The 21,343-nt window shown below is 48.5% G+C and overlaps 1 protein-coding gene across 1 annotated transcript; it reads right to left on the bottom strand.

Moving 5' to 3' along the window:
- Positions 1 to 4,294: 4,294 nt before the first annotated feature.
- On the bottom strand, positions 4,295 to 21,192 carry CHCHD4 (coiled-coil-helix-coiled-coil-helix domain containing 4). The gene is made up of 3 exons (XM_027863864.1): positions 21,106 to 21,192; positions 9,731 to 9,829; positions 4,295 to 5,580 (listed from the first exon to the last, which is right to left on the bottom strand). Exons 1-3 carry the CDS (start codon positions 21,125 to 21,127, stop codon positions 5,279 to 5,281), a joined length of 423 nt encoding a protein of 140 aa, XP_027719665.1. The 5' UTR covers positions 21,128 to 21,192; the 3' UTR covers positions 4,295 to 5,278.
- Positions 21,193 to 21,343: the final 151 nt, after the last annotated feature.

Below are 21,343 nucleotides of genomic sequence, written 5' to 3'. Positions count from 1 at the left end.
AGAAGAATCAGAGCTGGAGAGGGGTCCTCAGAGGTCATGAAGTCCAATCCACACCTGTCCAAGCATCCCTCCCACAACGAGGAATCCCAGCCTGGATTTAAAGATCTTCAGACCACTTTGCCGAGTCCGTGGAGGCCAAGCTGTCCAAGCTGGAGACCTTCCTTTGCAGCCTGTTTTCAGATGCTGTCAACCTTTGAGTGTGATGCTTTCTAGTCTAAACGGACAAGCGGCTATTCTCCAACCCTATCCTGACCCTCTCCTGCCTCTGTAGACTCAGGCAGGTTGCTCCCCCATACCTGGAATGAGCTTCCTTTCCTCTGCCTTTCAGCATCCTCTTCCTTCAAGGCCCAGCTCAGAAGCTGCTCTCCTTATTCCCCTCCTCCTCCATCCCACCACACAGTGGTTGAGAGAGTTCTTGTCTCCATTTGATTTTCCTGGGGCACTCTGGATTTCTGTTTATTGCTTCTCCACATGTACCTACGTTCTTGTCATTCTCTTTTCTTAAATCTTTGCTGAGTTCTCAGGCCTTCTATGGAGGCCCTCAAGGTAGACATCACCAACAGCATCAACACTTGAACGTCTACAACGGAGAAGATCCTGGGGTTTGCCCCCTTCGATCGCAGTGTGGTTGTCTCGACGTTTTAATTCTGGCTTTGTGAACTGGGACCGATGAGGCAGAGGGTCTGGTTTTGGGTTGGGGGGTGAAGCACTGTATACAGGTGGCACTGGCTTAATAAAATCCTAGAAACTCAGGAAAGACTGGACCAACCTGAACAAGTGGTAGTGTGTGATACAAGAATGCTTGGCTTGAATCAAAAAGATGTCAAGGTCACCAGGCCTCCTTGGGAAAATGTCTACAGCCGCACACATCATGGAGGATGGACTATTATGGTCACTCCATTCCTCAGTTTCCTCTTGGCCCCTTAATTCTACTCCGCATCTCTTGCACCCAGGCCCTTTGGATTAAAGTATTTACATGCATCTTCGTCACCTGACTTCTGGTGAATGGTTGGTCTGTGTCTAGACGTGGAATTTCTTCTGAGGACATGATACAAAAAAATTCCCAGGAAGTTGTGGAGTGCAGTGGCAAGGGCCCTGGGCTGAGAGTCGAGACTTTGGTTCTAGTTTCGGCTCTTGCTGTGTGACCTTGGTTGAGGGACAGCTTGTTTCCTTGTCTCAATGCATGTTACTTACTTTTCAAGTCAGATAATGGATGCCAAAATTGCTTTATTAAGCTATAAATGCAGGAGATGGCTACTGGGATATGGAAAGTGGGGAGTGGCCTTTTGTTCACACCGGTCAGAACAAAGATGGGAGGCTTCCCCATTATCAGGGGTCATTACCTTCCTCCCTCCCCCAATATACAGACATTGCATCCCAGACAGCCTCAGCCCCAGTCCTGCTTGCTCCAAGTTTTGGAAGATGGCCAGGGGTTCATCACCACTGGCTATGACTGCACAAAAGGCTCATTCTTAAAAGAAATTCAATTTAATTGTCAAATGGAAGGAAAATACCATCTGGCCTGGCCCTTCTTAACTCTACATGTTCTGGGGAGTGTTCTGAGCCAGGCTTAATAAAGTGGGGCAACAGTGAAAGCCAGCTCCTGGTTGCTAGCAAGCTCCTGACTTTCCACGAACCCCCTTTTAATGTCTGATCTCTTCCAACCAGCCCCATAGCCCTTCTTTGCAGACCCTGACATAATCCTCTCACAGGAGTGAGAGCACCAAAGAAAGGATCATGGGATTTACAGCTGCATTATCTAGGCTAGCCACTGCCCCTTTTGCAGATGGAGAAACTGAGGGCCTGACAGGGGAAACAACTTGCCCAAGGTCACACAATTGGGAAGTATAGGTTGAGTTGGGCGACCACTGAGGTCCTTTCCAACTCTAAAATTCTATAGTTCTGTGAAATGACAGACCTGGGATTTGAAATCAGGTCCTCTTGCCATTAAATGCAGCGCTTTCCCTGCAACGGTAATGAGGAATAAGAATTATGGAATGAGCTGGAAGGAGCCCCAGGGACCACCTAATCTCACTCACCACTTCCTTTTATAGAGGAAGATGAGGCCCAGAGAAGGTCACTTGTTCAAGGTCACCTAGTGAATTACTAATCTATCAACCATGGAATGCCAAGGCCAACCAAATATGACATACACCACCTGTCACTGTACCTTTCCCCACTGATTATCGAAATCCTCAGAAATGTTATTCAAACTGTTAAGAAAAGCCCAGTGTCGAAGGGGGAATCTGATCTGGGCAATAGGAATCTTTCTGCCTCTTAGATTTCCCAGGCACTATTTAAAAAAACAAACAAACAATAAACAAATAGGATCTTAGGGACTTTAAAGAATTAAATAAAGAGGATGAAGAGACCTAGAGTTGAATGGGATCTTAAAGACCATCTGATCATATCTCATTTTAACTGAGGACCTGAAGCCCAGAGTGTTTAATGGACCAGATCTGAGTGTCACAGTGAGCCAGTGACTGACGTGGGACTAAAGCCCAGACCCCTCGAGTCTTAGGCCAGAGGCTTCTGCACTATTCCCCAAGTCAGCCTTTAGAAGAACAGCTGTATTTGTTCCACTGTAATGAACAGTCTAGTTTCTGGGGCTATGCCTGGCACTGGAGTGGTCTGTCTGGCTGTTCTAGACACGGGCAAGGATAGGGTTGATGAAGACTAAGAGTCCCTAGTATTCTGATCCCTCAGAAATCCATCCCTCCGGCCCTGTCGACAATCTATCCTTATGCTGTGTAACAAAGCATCCACGCCGTACAAAAAGCACACCCCGGATGACAGACTGGCCTTCATGCTGTGGACAGGTTCCACTCCATGCCAAGCTAGTCCTTTTTCCTCCAGTTCTTCCACCAGAAACCAGACACGTGCCTATAGAAAAGCCTCTCCCGGAGCCCTGCTGCAAAGCTTTGGTGACACAAACTGGGAATTGTGGGTTGATGGTGAATAGAGAACCTTGCTTTTGATCAGGAGTACGCTGGCTGCCAAGTTTTCTCTTCATCAGCTACCCTTTTATATTCAGTCCATAAACGTTTCTTATAATCCTGACTCCAAACTCTTGACGGCCCACAGTCAGTCCATTCTTGTCCTTTTGTGTGGAGACTTAGGGCATCTAATAGCGATGGCCTGCATTGTCACATCTCTGCAGAAGCACCATGGTCAAAGATAATGTACATTAACCCCCCACCTATCCAGAACACTGTCAAAAATCCTAAAATAACACACTCTCAAAGAAGTCCATGCATTTTGCCCATAGGAACTCCTTAAACCTTTACCTGGACGACTGGGTCTTACTTTACATAGAAGCAGTGTGGAATGGAGTTACCTGGAATCCGGAAGACCCGAGTTTGAATTCTGACTCAACCCTTCCTTGCTCTGTGACCCTGGAGAAGCTGAAAAATCTCACTGAATCTCAGTATCCTTGTCTATGAAACAAGATCTGTAGCATTTACCTCGTAGAGAAGTAAGGATAAAATGAGATAGTGTATATAAAGTGGTTTGCAAACCTCAAAGCAATGTAGAAATGCCAGTTATTATTATTATTCTAATAAGTTTAGCTCAGTGGTTTCCTAGCATACATATTAGAGACAGAAAAAAAAATTGAGAATAAATATTCTGAAAGCAAAAGTTCATAGTACAAGACACAGAAGAAAAAGACAAACCAAACCTGGGGTAGCAGGTGGAAGGATTCAGTATAACCTGGAAGTCCAAAAGGAGGCCTTAAACCATTGAGAAGTACCATGTCCCATCATGCTCAGCCACCTCTGATCAAGAAGGTAGGGGGGTGTGCGAAATGTTTTAGACCTTCAGCTATCTGGAAAACTCACTCCACGGGAACATAAAGGAGGCGTTTCTACACCACACCTCGTGCTGTTTCAGCCTGTAGAACACAACACCTTACTTCCCTAGCTGCCTTCAAAACACCAGTTTACTGAGTTTACTCAGAGACCTGACTTGGTTCTTACAGCCTCCTTAAAGACGTTTCCCCATTCCCCTTGGAAAGGTCTAGTGGAAAGAACGTTGAGGTCAGACGCCCTGAATCAGGGTCTCTGTCATCATTAGCTCTGGACCTTGGGCAAAATCATTTCATCTACTGGAATATGCTTCTCTGTTTGTAAAAAGAGTCTCAGTTGTCACTACCTCCCTCACGGGGTCAAATGAGGTAATGGATGTCCAAGTGTTCCACAAATGATAAACTGATATGCTCTGGTAAACGATCCTCTTCTCTTATACGGAAAACAATGCTAACCACAAAAACAAAGATGGTGGATTCAAAACCAGGTAAAAATATATTTTCTTTTAATATGCACTTGAGGTCACACTATTTTCTCTTAGACTGTTACTCCAGGTAACAGCTCAGTTTCCACCTCCCAAGGGCATTTTGTATGAACTGATAAAGATGGAACAGGCATTAACAAAGTGACCCTCAACCAGGGCATTCTCAACAGTAAAGGAACAGTGATAACCATTTTTTGCATTCATTTTAGGCTGCCTGATGTACCCACACATCTGCACTTCGAAAATGTGTGAGAACCAGAGCTCAATGCATAAATTAAAAACAAACAAAAATCCCACCCAAGCCATTTCTTTTCCAGAATCTGTCAGCAATATATATGTGTGTGTGTGTGTGTGTGTGTGTGTGTGTGTACATATATATATATATATAAAACATCTATCTATTCCTGATGTAAATGTATCATGAATCAGTACCTTTGCACAATATAAATTTGAGATTTTCTCTTAAAAATCAACCATCTCAGAAAATGGTCCCTCCTCTTTGATATATGTATATATATATTTTGCAGATGTCCTAAGTAGACTACAAAATACACAAAAAAGGGACCTCAATAGAATGAATGAATCCAGCACGCCCACCCTCCTGGTCTGAACCTGAGGAGCAGTGATTTAGGGGATTGCTGAGAAGCCTTAATACATTATTTCACATAAACTGGTGAGATTCGGGGTGCTCTGGACAAGAATTCAAAAGCAGTAGCAGCAACTCTGTGTGCTGAGAGGTTTACATGGTACATACACCCACACACACCCAGACACATAGACACACGCACAGAACTCCCATCTTTTTTTCAGTGTTTGTGTCACAGGGTCGAGGCCCCTGCCCATCAAAATAAGTTATTTCATATACAGTGCACAAAACATGAAAAGGTAAGAGACTTTCTGTGAAGACCCCCAGAGAGGCACTTGGCGTAAGGTCCACGCCTCTCTGAAAGGGGCAAAGGCAGGAGGTGGGCGCCTGCGTCCCTCTTCATTAGCTGGATGCCGCCTCTTTGGTCAGAGCTGCCTCGGCGGCCGTCGCTGCTGCCTCGGCCCCCTCCACGCCCTCGCTTGCTTTCTCTTCTTCATCCTCCTCCTGGGGATAGAGGTCTGGGTACTTTTGCATGCATTCCTGCATGGCCCGGAACTGATCCACACAGTCTGAACCTTTGACTTCCTCTGTGCTGTAATGGAAACAGGAGAAGGCCGACTTGAACTGTTCTCCACAGGGACCACTGGCCATTCCCCCAAGACACGGGCAGTTCCAATTAATGTCTCCATTGGGCAGTATCAAACCTGCAGGGAGGAGGGAACAGAGCTTTAGAATATCACAGGTGTTCTCTGAAGTCTGGGGGAAAACAAAACTGTCTTGTAGGGATGGGCTGCTGACTGGAAGAACTGGGAGGGTGTAAGGCAGTCGGGGGCCCTGGCCCCGGCTCAATCCTTGTGCTAGAAGGACTGGCCACAAAAGGGAGAAATCCAGTGTTTTCTGGCTCACTGAGCGCATCCTGGTCATGACCCAGAAACAGAGAATGTTAGAACTGAAAAGGACCTTAGAAATCTCTCCCAAGCTCTCTCATTTCAGAAGTAATAGGTGAGGGGTGACGGTCATGCAGCAAGGTAGTGTCAAAGACAGAACTAGAACCCAGGTCTCAAGTTTCAGTCCAGGTCCTTTTCCTCCATACCTTCTGTTCCCTCCATAGTCACTTGATAAAGAAATCCCAAAGCTCCTAACCAGACCACTCTCAGGGAAAAAGTGGACATGGGCACATGGGACAGGGTCAAGAGCACTGTATTTGGAATCTAGGGACCTGAGTTCAAATCCCAGCTCCTTTCTCAGAGTCTCTGGGCAGGCTACTTCACTGATCTGGGCCTCAGTTTCCTCATCTGTAAAATGAGAGCACTTGACCTAAGGACCTCTAAGGCCTTTTCCTGCCAGAAATCTGATTTCAACGCCAAATTCCAGATCTCTTCCTGAAACACGAAGCCATTCGAGGCAGGGGGAAGTTGCAGGTTTCCTAATCAGCTCTAAGACCCCATCTATGACCCCACTTCTTGCCCTATGGATGGGACTGTGAGATCAAGGACAGCCACCATACATTATGAACCAAGAGAAGTAACTGGCTGTGGTGCCAACAGCCCTACAACGAGGGCACAGGCCTCGGGTCTCTGCTGCTAAGCACAAGGCCACAGGAAAAGGGTGTTTGTGAAGCTCACCCCTCCGCACACAGACTCCCTCTGGTGTCTCCCACCAACACTGTGAACTGGTCCATAATGTGCATTAACAAAATGCTGCCTCAGCTGCCACCTCCACACCCTCCGTGTGTTCTGGGCACTCTCCCTGCCCAGCTGCACCGAGGGGCTGCCCCCACTGCATGCCAATATGCTGCCCACCTCTCGGCAGAGAGGTCTGGATTCCAAAAGGCTCTGAGCCACGGGTCCCAGAGGACCGCCAGGACATCAGACAATTCAACAATGAGAAGTGCCCCCCCTCCCCCAACCATTATAGCTGTACAAAAATACATCACGGTTCACTGCTTTCTGCCCTAATTTTCACTCAAGTCGTCACAAAAGACAAAAGATTTGATGCTCCAGGGACTGACCCCCTGCCAGCTCAGAGGACCACTGTCACCAGGCCCACAAGAAGCAGCCTGGAAAGGCACAGCCTCATTCATATGGACAAAAATATTACTTTTTGGAGATGCTGACTCAGTTTCCTCTGCCAGGATGTGTGGCTGGGAAGGAAAAGTACTGGCTCTGGAGCCAAAGGTCTGAGTTCAAATCCCAGCTCTAATTCTTATCACCTATTTGACCTTCTCCAGGCTTCAATGTTTCTTCTGTAAAATTGGGGTGGGAGTGAAGGCAGTTCTGAATTCACCATCCTGCACTAAACAACCTGCAAACTTTCATTAGGGACCAAGCCAGGCAAAGGCTGCCCCCTAGAGGTTCTGGTCTGACAACAGACCTGCCCTCCCTTCAGACCCTCCTGCATGTCAATCAGATCCTCAAATGGGCGCCTGCCTGCCTGCCCGCCCGCATGCCCAGTGGGGGATGTGGCTTTACCGAGTCTGGGATGGCATCACTGCACTGGACCAGACTCGTGGGCCAATGTGGGAAAGGGAGCCCGTGTCTGGTGGTCTAAAAGCAGAACGCCAGGATATGGTATTCACCCGAGAACATTCTCATATCTACCCAGTCCTGTACAAATCCAAGCTGGGTGGCTGCTTCAAGAAGCCTTCCAGTCGGTGTGGAACACCAGATCCTCAGATACTAGGCCAGGATGGACAAGCATTGGGCTTCGAGCCAGGAGGGCCAGGCTCTCAGGCAACCATGGTCCCAGGACTCCACCAGCTGGATGACCCAAGGGTGCGTCCTTTCTCCTCTCTGTGCCTCAGTTTCAAATCCATACATGAAAATGGCCACAGTGGGTCTGGAGGGACTGAAGTCTCTTTTGCTGTCTCCATCTCTCTGGAGACCCTCCCCAGCTCCATAGGTCCCCTTGCCACTCTGACCCTGTGCCTAGGCTGGCAGCTGAGCGCATCCGCCCAGAACCCCATCCCTAACAAGCGGCCTGGCAAGGAAAACCCTGTCTAGATAGTTACCCTTCCAGACACCTGGGGAAAGCAGGAAAACTGTGTTAAAGAACTGACCAGCCAACACCCCACATGTCATCTCTCATATGCAAACAATACCAAAAATGGATTCTCCACCACATTATACAGCCCTTACCAACAATTTCCTCACCTTGTTCCAAAGGGACAAAATTCACTGCATAAAATTCTCTCACAAGTCAAAACTATAACAATTATAATCTGCATTAAAAAAGGCAGCTAAGCCACACCTGACAGTTTATTTCAAGCATCACTGTCCATTACACAACCCTCCTACATGAAAAGGACACAGACGGGTCCCTGTGAATTTGCTGTAACAGGACCTCAACCTATTCCTCCCAGCTGCTCTGACCTCTTAACACCATTTTTTGGAACTAGACAAGGGGGTTCTACTTGTACCTCCCTAATGCCAACTTTGTGCCCCAATTTGCTATCTCAGGAAAAAAGGAGAAGGCAGAGGCCCTTAGGGCCCATCCTCTCCTGTCCTATGCCGAGGGCTGGACTGCCCACCTGAAGCCTCCTGGTTCTCCTTCCAACTCATTGGCCATGCACAAGGAAAGGAAGAAAGTCCAAAACAATTCACGGTTTAATGCAACTGGCCTCCTAATAAATTCACACGGTTCCTCCTGGGACCAGTTCCTAGAGTCAATGCTAAATGCTGAGTACTGGTCTGAAGAATCTCTATGGCATTTAGCGGAAACGTGCTTTATGGATGATTAGAGTTCTCTAGCTTTTAAATAGTTAACTCAAGACTAGAAGCAAAAGCCAATGCTTCATCTCACTCTGACCGTCACCCACCACAGCTTGTGCCTGGATAAAGTCACACCTCCAGTTTCATCGTGTGGGTGCTCGCTCCTCCATCAAAGACCAAACTGCTTCCCCAACTGCGCAGGTGCAGTGGGAAAACTCCATCCTTCCACCGCCCACCTGAGGATGCCACACTCTTGTGACCCTAACTGGGCCAGGCCCACAGGCTAGTCCAGGCCTGTCCTGAAAGCCAGGCTTCAGGCGGGATAAGTTCACAAGGGTCTAGTCTAGAGCAAAGCTCCTTTACCAAACGTATGGGAACTTGTTTTAAAATATATTCTAGAAGCTAAGTATATTTCAGCATAATAGCTGTCCTCTGTAATCCAATGTATTTTATTTTGTGCATTTAAAAGCATTATTCTGAGAAGAGGTCCCCCCAGACCGTCACACCCAAAGCTTAAGAACCACAAGTCCAAAGGAAGGAAAACAAGAAGGGGGATCGGCCTTCAGTTCATTGAGGACTTAACGGGGGGAGCTTGCCCAAGGTGGAAGGGGCATTCCTCAGGAGGCAGTGGGGTCCCCCTACTGGGGGCCTTGAAGCAAAGGCTTTGCACATCTGATGAGAGGCCTTCTTGCCCGCCCTGGAGGACTTTGTCACAGCTTGTGCTCCCCTGGCCCGGCCTTCAAGCTGTCAGGGTCACCTCCATGCTAGGCCCTCTTCTGCTATGAGGACGTTCTTCCTTGTCAATATCCTGCTCCTGCAGCATTTTATCATGTCAGATTTTCCAGGAGCTATAGGTTGGCAAATGAGCAGATGAAACAGAGGGTAACAGGACCAGCAGCTGGTCTGACCACTCCAGCCATGTTTTTTTAGAAAACAAAACCCAGCAAAACCAAAGAGAGGTTTTAGGGGCTTTAGGTTACCGAGCATGGAGAAATGGTGACCCTCCTGAAGCTGACCTGTCCCTGCCAGGGCCCTGACCAGCTCTGGAAGTGCATGGGAGAAACTCACTCCCAGGCTCCTTTTTACGGGGGATGGTGTAGGGGAGAAGAAATCTGCCTCAACTCAGAAATGAAGTGCTACTGACCGTGGTCTTCATAGGGATCGTTGGGGTCATCTGCTACCAGCTCAGCATTGCTTGGCGTCTCATGGTCTTCTTTGGTTACAAATATAATCCGGTCCTTTCCTGACGTTTGGGAGAAAGACCAAAAAAAGTCCCGGCTAAGTATTAATTTTAACAACACAGTCTACTGACAAGAGCTGTCATCTGGTACGAGTCCTAGAACTAGTCTATTTATTTGTATACCCGGTGATCAAATATATAGCAGCCAGAGCCTCATGCCAGATGTTAGGGGTGATATACCAGTTCCTGCCCTCACGGAGCTCATATTCATTTGAAAAGGCAACGATTTTGCTGCTTTTCCTAATCCTGACCAGGGCTCATGGAACCCTGTATTCAGTTTGGGGCACCTCATTTTGTCAAGATTCGAGCTGGGCTCAGATTCCTTAAGAGTCTGGCCCAGTTGTATTGGCGATACAATAAACCTGGTCTCTGACTGAAAGAAGGCTTGAGTCGAATTCTTTCGAGGCAGGACTCATGTCTTTTGCCCTTGAATTTCAGCGTTCCCAGCACCCCTAGACCTCAACATATGGTTCACTGCCCAGGTAAACTGCCTAATCCCAAGCTCTTCTCCAGCCAAGACTGGAAGGTATGTAAGCCTTCCCTCTCCCTTTCAGGCCCTGCAGTTGGGGTCACTCTCCAAGCACCTGGGAAGGCCTGGAGGTGCTTTTCAGGCCAGATGCTCCCAGGTTCCAGTTAGGTCAGACAGTTACAAGGCTGTCTCTCACTCAGACTGATGCACTTTGGCTCTTAGTCCATCGGTCCGGTTTGAGGCTGTGGACCTGGACATACCTTCTACAGCATAGAGGACGGATGGATGCCCATGTTGAAGTGTGTGCCCAATTCTGTCAATTCTCTCAATTCCCTCGGGAAAACCGCAGGTGCTTTTTGGTGTCTTGAGGTTTATTGTCTGGTCTATACTGCAAGGCTCCCTGTTCCTACGCCTGTGCCTGCAGGATCCCCCTTCCCTCCCGGCCTCATGGCCACCAGATCCTTGCAGCCAGACTCAGTGGGACTTCCCCAAGATTTGCCCCAGGTCAGAACTGGAAAAAGCTTGGTCTCTAAGACCTTGAAAAGGAAAGCTTTGTGCCTGGCCTCTATGATCTATAGGACCAAGATAAACTGGACAAGTTCAAAGAAAAATTCTTAAGATTTTTCTAGAATAGCTAAAAACATCTTAGCAGATTCTGAAGGTTTTGTGATTGATCATTAAGGAGTTTTGAGAGACCTCTTTATGACCCTGGTCACTTGCCTCCCCACCCAAGGGAAGGGAGTGGGGGAATCTCAGTGAGGGGATTGCAAACAGCCCCAGGTTTTTCTGTTAACCCCTGTCAACCCAGATCAAACTAGGAGAAGAGAGTTTCACTCTTCCTCTCCCACCTGGCTAATGGAAGGAAGTGGGAGGGCAGCAGCTACAGTAGGCCCTACTGGTAATTGCCTTGGACCCTGGGGCAACCCAGAAAGCCTGGAAGTATCACCCAAGTTCGGCACATCCTGCTCCCCCCCAGCAGCCATGGGGAAAGAGTAAAGTGATCTCATCAAGGCAGTATGAGGTAAAAAGCCAGCCCCTCTCCGAACTTGGACTACAGGCCAATCACCTACAGTTGGTAGCAAACACTGGGTACCAGCCTATATCCTCCCATCATCCCCTAGATGAAGTCTGTGTTCAGTTCCAGTCAACCTCCTCTCTGGGGCTCCCTCAAGGCAGGGACAGCTCTACCCTGTTTGCCAGCAGGAAGCAGTTTCAGAAGCTGAGACCTTTGCCCTTACCCCAAAAGAATTTGGGTCTCATTTGTCTGGGAGGGGAATGATGGGGCGCTAATGGTGGAACCCTAAAAGGCCCTATACTTTGCCATATGGTTTAGGTCCCTGGTGTTCACCTGGGGCACCTGGCACTTCCCAGTTAATAATCCTTTCAGCTATCCTTGCATTGTGGCTTTGACCCTGCCCCAATCCCCAGTTCTCTGTCACATCTAACCTAGCTAGCTCTTCATTATCTGTTACTTCGAGATCACCTCCCTCATTAAATCACTCATAGATTCTTAAAATCTTGCCCACCTCAACCAGTGTTTTAGTAAATCTTGTCTCTAACTGAAAAGAAAAAAAAAGATGCAAGCTGGAAAGCAAAGACTGGGAACAAGTAAAACTGAGAAAGAAAGCTGGGGGGGAAAATACCCAAGACACAATACAAACTTAAGAAAAATACACTGCATTCATCTAGAGAAAAATAAACATCGAAGCAAGATGGAAGAAAGATAATCCCATAATACAACTTTTGAGAGAAGAGGCATCTCCTAATGACCTTAAGTGAGGCAACAATGTTTAGAATGGAAAGAACTTTCTTTGTTGCTTAATTATCCTCTCAGAGTGCCAACAGAAGTTGAGAAAACAGCAGTTGCTCACATGAATATCACATTTTTCTGTCAGTCATTTTTTCAATTGAGTCTGACTCTTCGTGACCCCATTTTGGGGTTTTCTTGGCAAAGTTACTGGAGTAGTTTGCCATCTCCAGCTCATTTTACAGATGAGGAAACTGAGGCAAATTGGCTGAAGTGACTTGTCCAGGGTCACAGGGTTAGTAAGTGTCTGAGGCTGAATTTGAACTCAGGTCTTCCTGACTCCAAGCCCGGTGCTCTATCCACTGGGCCATCTAGCTGCCCACCTAACAATTTACAAAATGCTTTCCTCACAACAACCCTGAGGTGGTTAGTGTATTATTCCCATTTGACAGTTTAAGAAATTGGGGTTCATAGCAGCTGTGACTTTCCTACAGGGCTAATGACTATCAGAGGCAGGTGTTCTGATTTCAAATCCAGCACTCCACCACATTGCGATGCCTTACTGAAAAGACTAAGGCCTACGATTAGCCACAACAACAAGGGAGAGGTCAGACAAGATCCTAGCCTGATGTAAGAAGCCACTAAATTGTTCCTTCCTGGACCAAATAATTCCACGTGAGGGTTTGGGGCTGAGTCGTTCAATCAGCATTTACTGGCTGTCCACTGCACCCAATCCTAAAGTGTTGGGGTGTTCCAGTAGTACACATACTCCTCATCTCACTCCCATCCAGGAGTCACTGTATATTCCATGAGTTACAAAGCAAGTCATTGCACTGCAGAGCCCAGATCAATATGGCAGACAGTCATTCGGTCAATGTGTGAACAAACAGCACTAGGGAGGTACTCTGGACTAGGAGAGTTAGGAGACCCGTTCTTCTCATCCTAGTTTTGTCACCAAACAGCTGGGTGACCTTGCACAAGTTCCTCAAAGCCTCTGTGCCTATTTCCTCATTACAACCACATTTTCTAGAATTTCAAAGCAATTTGCAAAATATTTAAAAGTGATCAGCTGATGTATAGAAATGAGGGGAATGGATTACATTATTCCTTTTCCCTCTGTCTTTTTTTATATAGTTGGTTTTTGCATCAGTTTAATTTACCACTATATTTCTACCTCATCCACTGAGCCATCCCTTCGTAGAAGCAATAAAGAATAAACAAGCAGTTCAGTAAAATCAATCAATACCATTCCCTGAATCTTGGACCCAGACTCACCCATCTCTGAAAAAAACAGAAATTGGAAGGCCTAGATTATCCTTTCTGGATCTGACATGCTGATCTTAGGTTGCTGTTGCTGGATGTCCACCTCTGTGTGGGCGCTGGGGTAACTCGAGGGAGAGATGCACTCGACTGAGTCCTCAAGGACTTGCCTATGCCATGGATGTAGAACACAAGAAAAGATGGGGGGCAGCTAGGTGATGCAGCGGATAGAGTACCGGCCCTGGAGTCAGAATGACCTGAGTTCAACTCCGGCCTCGGACATATAACACTTACTAGCTGTGTGACCCTGGGCAAGTCACTTAAACCCATTGCCCAACCTCCAAAAAAAGAAGAAAAGATGAAGACCAGTGACAAAGTTATGGCCTACATAAGCAAAAACAAATGACTGTGATGAACACAGAATAATCAATCAACATTTATTAAGCACCTACTATGTGCCAGGCACTGTGCTAAGCCAGCTAGCCTCAGGGTCCTCACCCATAAGAGGAAGGGGCTGGAAGGGAGGATCTTTAAAAGCCCCAAGGACTTGAATAGTCTAGAATCCAGGGGCCCCTTCGTATACCAAGATTCTGCCCACAGGGGGTGGGCAGTCACCCACCAGGTCCTGTGGGAAAGAAACAAGGAACAAGTTAGATTCTCCAAATGGCACCTCACAAGTCACCATACGATTAACAGTCATTTTCTCCTTGAAAAATAATGCAAACAGGATAAAAATCACCTAGACTCTGGAATGTTTCTGTGACAGCAGACAGTGCTCCGGCACTTGCTTCTGAACATTTAAGGCAATCTCTATCCTAATCCTATCTACTCCTCCTGTAGAGTTTGTAACTGTTGACAGTTATGAAATCTGAGGGCTGGAGGGGGCCCCACGGGTCACCACCTCACATTCGCTCATCTATAACAATAATCATATAGCACCTACTATGTGCCACGCACTGTGCTAAGCATTTTACAAATACTACCTCATTTGATCCTAATAACCTGGGGGGGGTGGGGTGGTAGAGGTGCTATTATTACCCCCATTATACAAATGAGGAAACTGAGGCAGACAGAAGTGAAGTGACCTGCCCAGGGCCACACAACTAGTAAGTGCCTGAGGGCACAACTCAGGTCTTCCTGACTCCAGGTCCACCATTCTATCCACTGTGCTGCCTAGCTGCCCCATCCAATTGTCTGTCTGTCCATCTGTCCAATCAAGATTTATTAATCTTACATCCAACTTTCAAGCAGTAACAGCTGATCTACAACACTCTGACCCAGTCATACGGCCTCTTTGATGCACTGGGGTCAGAGGAGGACGTGGGTGGAAATCCTAGGCCTTGGGTCACATCTAGCTCTCAATCCATGATCCTGGCCAGGGTGAAGAATCCACATGGGGCGGGTACGGGCTAACCAGGAGTGCTCTACCTGGCCCTGAGTGCTGGCTGACTGCAGAAGCCTGGAAACCCTCTGCTCTTTCTGGCTGAAGTACCCCCTCAGTCCAAGAGACTTCCCATCCTTTTACCATGGTCTGTCCTACCCGGTAACCCTACTCCTGCCCCTTTTCTGAAGCCCTCACCCCCCAGGACTTCCAGATTTGGCACATTTCAGGCTAGGGCCTTCTAGTTTCTGAGCTGCCTGTGGGCTTAGGGGTAGCAGACACATGAGCCTGCCTAAACAGAAAGCCTCCCTTTCTAATCACCAGAGCTGCCCTGACCCCTTGGCTGTGCCAGCTGTCTGGAGCCTGGGACTGCCTGAGCTGCCCTGAAACAGAGCTCCAGGCATCTGAGCTCCTTTGACAGCCTGAGGCCCAAGCTGCTGAGGCTCCCTGCTTCTAGACCTTCCCTGGCCTTCACATGAAGGGGCTCAGGACTGCTCCCATCTGGAGGTGCAGGGCCTGGCTCCAGCAGCCCTTTCCAGGGCAGCCTTCCCTTGTCACTCCTGTCTTCCATGCTGCTGGATGCCTCTGGTTAAAAGCTGCATGGCCTCTTGGAGACTGCTCTTTAAGCTTGCCAAATAAAAGTAGTTCCTGCTTTTTAGCACTGAGTAGTTCACCAGGCTCTTCTACGAAGCCCCTGATCCCACCACCTCCCTGACAACGGGCAAGACCCAGGCCCTCTGAACCTTCCCTGCTTCTCTGTCTCTTAACATGTGAATAGTAACCCATCCCCTCCAACTAAACGAACCTGACAGAGCGCTAGCAACGCAGCTATTCTCGCTGGCAAAGCTTCCTTTTGTAAACCTGGGGCAGGTCATCAAACACTGCTAGAGATTGGGCCAGAATCTCCTTTCCAGTCATTTTCACCCACCTCTTGTTCTCTAAGCTAAACTAAGCAAATCTAATCTCTTCTACAACCCTCAGAGATATCTGACAAGTGGGATTATGTCATCTCTTTGGCTTTAACATCCTTAGTTCCTTCAACTGTTCTTTGGATAACATTTCACACTCAATGGCCTTTCTTAAAATGGGGCTCTCAGAACTAAACATAATACTCTAGATGGGGAGGGGGATGGAAGAGGGAATCAGCATTTCTATAGCACCTTATATATGTCTGTGTGGTGCTAAGCACAGTATTATTTCCTTAGATCCTCACTGCAACTTGAGGAGGTAGGTGCTGTTATTATCCTTATTTTAAAGATGAGGAAACTGAGGAAAGCAGAAATGAAATGACTTGCCCAGAGTCACACAGCTAGTAAGTGTAAGTAAGTTAGTAAGGTCACATTTGAACTCAGATTTTCCTGTCCCCAGGCCTCACCAGGGCAGACAATAGCAGGACTGTCTTGACTTGGCTGCTAGACTTTACTAATTCAGCCTGAGAAAGTGCTGGCTTTTTAAGACCCCTTTAAATGCCTCCTGAACTCTAGCAGCAATAGCCTTGCTCTAACTGGCCATGGCCAGCTTAATTTGATTTGAGCCAGTCAGAGCTGAAACACGTGGATGAGGTACTGCTGTGCCCTAACACAGCAAATTCACAAAGACCTGCCAGACCAAGAGTGAGGCGGAGAGACCATGGAGGCTTCTCTTCCTTTTCCCCACAACCTCACCCCTCATTTTGAAGATGCAGAAACTGGAGTTCAGAGAGAAGGAAAGACTAATTTAGGCTGAAAACTAGAGTCTTCCTACTTTGCTGTCCAAAGCCCAGGGTTAACATTGAGGCTCTTACGGGGAGCTCAAAGGAGACCAACGCTGTACCCAGTGCCTAAACTGCTCGCCCCAGATCCCTGCCTGACCAGGGGCTATCTGCTCTCTGCTTGAAAGACTCCAGGGGGAGGGCACCATTGAACAGGACCCCCGGATCCTTTACTGGACAACTCTAATGGCTCAATCTTCCCCCTAGCGAGTTCAGGCACGCCTGAAGCCATCTTCACAAGGTCTGCCCCTCTCTTCTACAGGACAGGGCTTTAGATACCCAAACACCTGTCTTATTAGAAATCATTCATAAGAGGATGGGGTATGTGCCAAAGGGATCTGATAGGCATCTACCTAGTACAGTGTGTCAGAAAAAGACCTGATCAGGAGCCAGAGGACTGCTCGACCCCTCTGGGTTTGTTTCATTCTTCAAGAAGTAAGGGTCTTGCCAGGGCCTGCCTCAGCAGCCAATGCTGGAGAACAACTGAAGCAGGGCTAGCTGTACAAGATCTTTATAAACCAGGGGAGGAATCCTTCTTCTCTGAAGGGCAGGCCCAAGGACCCCAGCACAGGAAGGATATCGACGGAGTATTCCGAGGTACAGTGCACTCAATCTTATGGACTCTGAATCTTACGGAAGAGATTTGCTTTTGTGGATAGGTTCAAGGGTCTGCCTGCCTCCTGCCCAAACATAAAGCAAGGAGGCCTTTTTCTGAGGCATAGCTCTTTTACACCTGACTCTTCAAGAAGCTAGCAGTTAGAAGTCAGTAGAAACTCGTTTAGGGACAGCTGGGTGGTGCAGTGAATAGAGCGTCAGGCCTAGAGTCAGGAAGACTTATTTTCCTGAGTTCAAATCTGGCCTCAAACACTTACTAGTAACCCAAGGCAAGTCACTTAACCCTGTGTGCCTCAGTTTCCTCATCTGTAAAATGAGCTGGAGAAGAAAATGGCAAACCACTCCAGTATCTTTGCTGAGAAAATTCCAAATGGGATCACAGAGAGTCAAACACGACTGAAATGACTGGACAACATCTAGTATGGGCTGGGGGCACAATGGAGAGCACCAGGCCTGAAGTCAGGAAGACCTGAGTTCAAATCTGGCCTCAGACACTTCCTCACTGTGTGACCCTGGGCAGGTCACTTACCCTTGTCTGCCTCAGTTTCCTCATCGGTAAAATGAGCTGGAAGAGGAAATGACAAACTGCCAAGTTTCTTTGCCAAGAAAACCCCAAATGGGGTCTTGAAGAGTTGGATGTGACTGATGAACAACAAAAACTAGTTTGGCTAATGAGAAGCAAAGGTAAACAGGCCCAGTAGGTTGTGGTTTGTCCTTCATTCTCAAAGAGGACATGGTATCGGGAAGATGATGCCGTGGCTTGCAAGTGAGGGAGGGCTGTGCAAAGTCACCAGCCTCACTTTCTCTTCTGGAGCCACCTGGGCCCAGTGGCCAGGTAGAGATCAGGACTTGTAGGCTTAACAGGTAAAAGGTTTAAAGAGGAGGCAGTCCCAGAGCCCTTCCCCAATGCTGCTCGCTAAGCAGGCTCAGAAGCCCCCTCCCTCCCGCCTTTTCAGCCAGCTGAACTTCTTCTTCTGCAGACCTCACACAGCCTTTTCACCCTGTCTGTTTATGTTACATTGTGTTTTATTGTCATGGCTGTCTATCTCTTCTCTTCAGTGGCTCTGAGTATCTGTTCTTTCCTACCACCAGTGACCACAGTGAGAAAATGTTGGTAAAGCAGCTTGCAACTGGAAAGAACCAATCAATGTGGGTGGAGTGTTACCATCTACTGGTAGGGGCATTGTGGGGAAGGCCAGAAGTGTGCTGCCCTCCAGGAGTCTGAAGTCCAGCAGATACCATCCAGAGGTACCTGGTGACCAAAGGGATGTGATTGAGAGAAAAAGGAACTCAATGATCCAGGCCAGAGGGGCTACAACTGAGGGAACTGTGAATGTTCTCCAGTTACAGTCTGGGCAAGAAAGGGTGGGTTTAAAAAGTAGAAAGGCGCTAGGGAGAATTCAGGCAGGTCAGGCTTCAAGGGAATGGAAGAAGGCAGTTTCTGCCAGGCGTGGAAAGATCACAGCAGATATACAAGTGGAAAGGAAGGAGTGCTCTTTCGGGTCTAAAGTGCAGAGAGCTCTGGGTGAAGAAAACTCTGCTGATGAGAATCTGCCACAGTTCTAGAGCTTTTGGTTTTAGCCAGGTTCCATGACTTGCCTAGGCAAGTATGATTGTGGAGGGATGTGGGGACTGGGGCTGTGGGCTGGGGCAGAAGGCCCCTTGGCAGGCTGCCTACACTTGAAATAACAAAAGCAACCAAAAGCCACACAAATGTGGGCTATACTTGCAACAGAACCACATAGCAAAAGACACAGGGGTGGCCAGTCACCCATCCTGCCCCCATCTCCACACCATAGGAGGAGAGCCTCTCTGCCTGGCTTTTCAAGGCCATCCACAATCCAGCTTTGAACTATCTTTCCTATTGTTCCTGTCTGTGTACTTTAGGTTCCAGTCAGACTAGACTAGTAGACGTCCCTCAGTCTTCCTTTCTCCCTGAATTCCCCACTCTCTTCTCATTCCTCTCCCCTGCCCCTTCAAGTTCTCCTTTTTCAAGACCAATTCAGGTGCTACTTTCCCTACGAAACTTTCCCTGATCTCCATTTTACCATTTTTTTTTTGAATTTGTAACCTTGACACAATGGCATAAGGAAAGGAATGCAAAATACAGGTATGAAATGATGTTTGAGAAAATTAGATTCCCCAAAGGTTGGGCCAAGACTAAATGAAGATGATTCAGGTAGAGTGCAGTGTTGGCTGAAAGATACACGTTCCTCCACCCCGGCCTCAATGTGATCAGCGAATCTCAGCACTGGGAAGGACCTCAAGTGGCTATCTAGTCCTGGGGTAGGGAACCTTCAACCATGAGGCACAAGTGGCTTTCCAGGTCCTTTGAGTTTTACAGAACAAATACTTTTATTAATGGGATTTGTTCTGTGAAATCTGGATTCAGTCAAAGGGCTACACTTGAGGCCCTAGGGGGCCACATGTGGCCTGGACACCGCCCTTGATCTTGTCTAACCCATACCTACTATTACCTTGCCCTCCACTGAGCTCCCACCATCTTGTTGGAACCTTTCTCATTTTAGCTTTTGGAGGGGCTGTCACAACTTGAGAATGAGACCGCAGTTATTGATGTATTGGTATTAACTGTACTATTCCTCATTGCAACCCTTTCCTGCTGACTCCAAATGCCCAGTACTCAGCACAGGTTTTTTGAGATGGTAGGCATCTATTCATTCATTCAATAAGCATGTGAATGACTTTGTTGGGTACAGTTCATTTATTCAACAAGCATCATTTAACAACTAAATGCATCTGTTGGGGGCTGGATGTCTGCTCATTCATTCAAGAAGCATCTGAATGGGTGCTGGATAGTTTGCTCATTCACAGAACAGGCACTTGCTAAATGAATTAATGATGAAACTAAGAAATTGAACTCAAAAGTTTAACCATCTGCTACAGTATTGAGGTAAAAGTGGCTCACAAAGTTCAAGAAACCCAGAATAACCAAAGTAGATTTTGGCAAAGGCATAGCAGGAAGACCCTGAAGGAACATATCCTTGCCCCTGACCCACAACACCCACAGGGATCAGGATTGAGTAGACAAAAAAGTCACAAGGAAGTACTCTAGATTTCCTAGGACTCTTCCCTCCACCTGGCAGAAGAAACTGAGAGGACCTAACAGGTTTGGTATGAGTCAGACCCACAGGGACGGAATAAAAAGCCCACAAACCAGGAGGCCGCTGTGTGGCCCAGGGCCAGTCAGAGAAACGAAAACATGTAAGGGCAGCCCCACTACGGTGTCCAGATGAATGAACGCTACGGGTTTAAGTACCGTCCCCTGTCTTGTAATTACATAATGATGGTCTCCATGTTGACCTTGGGAACTCTCCCAAGTGTTTCTCCGTTTGTGAAGGTCATTCCTTAGGGCCACTAGGACACTGGACCCCACACTCTTCCAGGTTTTGAGATGAAATCGGCAAACCTGAGGGTCTTTAGGAAGCATGAGGTCCAACCTCATTTTACAGAGGGGAAAATGAATCTGGAGGGGAAAATGACTAGTGCAAGTTCACCCGGTAAGTTAACGGTAGAATCTGGGCTGGAAACCCCAGCTGCTTCCTGCAAGGAGGTCTCTGAGCTGCCTCGAGGTTGCAGCGGACGGGTAAAAAGCCCCAGCTTCCAGAAGGCCCTGAGTTAACTTCCTGACCCCCTTGGGGGGCTCGCACGTGCCCAGGGAAGGAAGCCCCCGGCCCAAGTCATTCGTCGGCAAAGGGAGGGACAGAGGAGGTGAAGGACCCTGCACGTGCGGCCGCGCTCCACGCGCTGGGCCGGAGGTCATCGGGCGCAGTCCCCGGCCGCGGTGCAAGCGGGGCTACGCACAGCCGGGCAGCCGGCCGCCGCCAGCAGCAGCCCGGGGCTGTACCACGCGTGCCGCGCTCCAACAGCAGGGGTCCCAACGTTCGATCGGCCGCGCGCCCGCTTGCCCGCGCCTGCGCCCGCCGCCGAGGGGGCCGCGTGTCCCCTGCAGGCCCCGTCTCCATAGCAGCCCCTCGGCCTGGCCTCGCGCCCGCGCCCTCCCCGCCTCCCCGCCTGCCCCCAGCCTGGCGGCTCGCACCTTCCTGCCGGCAGTAGGACATGGCTGAGGTCCGGCGGCTCCCGTGGCTCCGGCTCCGACCCCGCTCCCCACGTACGTCGCTCCGGCGTCGCGGTGGCCACTAGGCGCCGTGATCTCTCCTCGGGCTCCGCCCCTCTTCCCAGGGCCTGCCCCGCGGCACACCAGCCTGGCCGCCCCCTACGTCCCGCCGGCCAGCCAGGAGCCCAGCGGCCTACGCCTCCCGAGCTCCTCTAGCCCC

This window comes from Vombatus ursinus, unplaced genomic scaffold (genome assembly GCF_900497805.2).
Source record: "Vombatus ursinus unplaced genomic scaffold, bare-nosed wombat genome assembly UNPS02014773.1, whole genome shotgun sequence".
NCBI classification, from domain to species: Eukaryota; Metazoa; Chordata; class Mammalia; order Diprotodontia; family Vombatidae; genus Vombatus; species Vombatus ursinus.
Note: the sequence above shows the minus strand (reverse complement) of the source record. Positions and strands in the feature narration are given on the sequence as shown.

Bases quoted from the DNA above. Each gene is read 5' to 3' on its own strand.
- CHCHD4 (XM_027863864.1), bottom strand. From the start codon at position 21,127: ATGTCCTACTGCCGGCAGGAAG. The intron at 9,830-21,105 runs GTGCGAGCCGCC...CCCAAACGTCAG, and splicing joins GTCCTACTGCCGGCAGGAAG to GAAAGGACCGGATTATATTT. The intron at 5,581-9,730 runs GTCAGTAGCACT...TCCTCCCTGCAG, and splicing joins CGATCCCTATGAAGACCACG to GTTTGATACTGCCCAATGGA.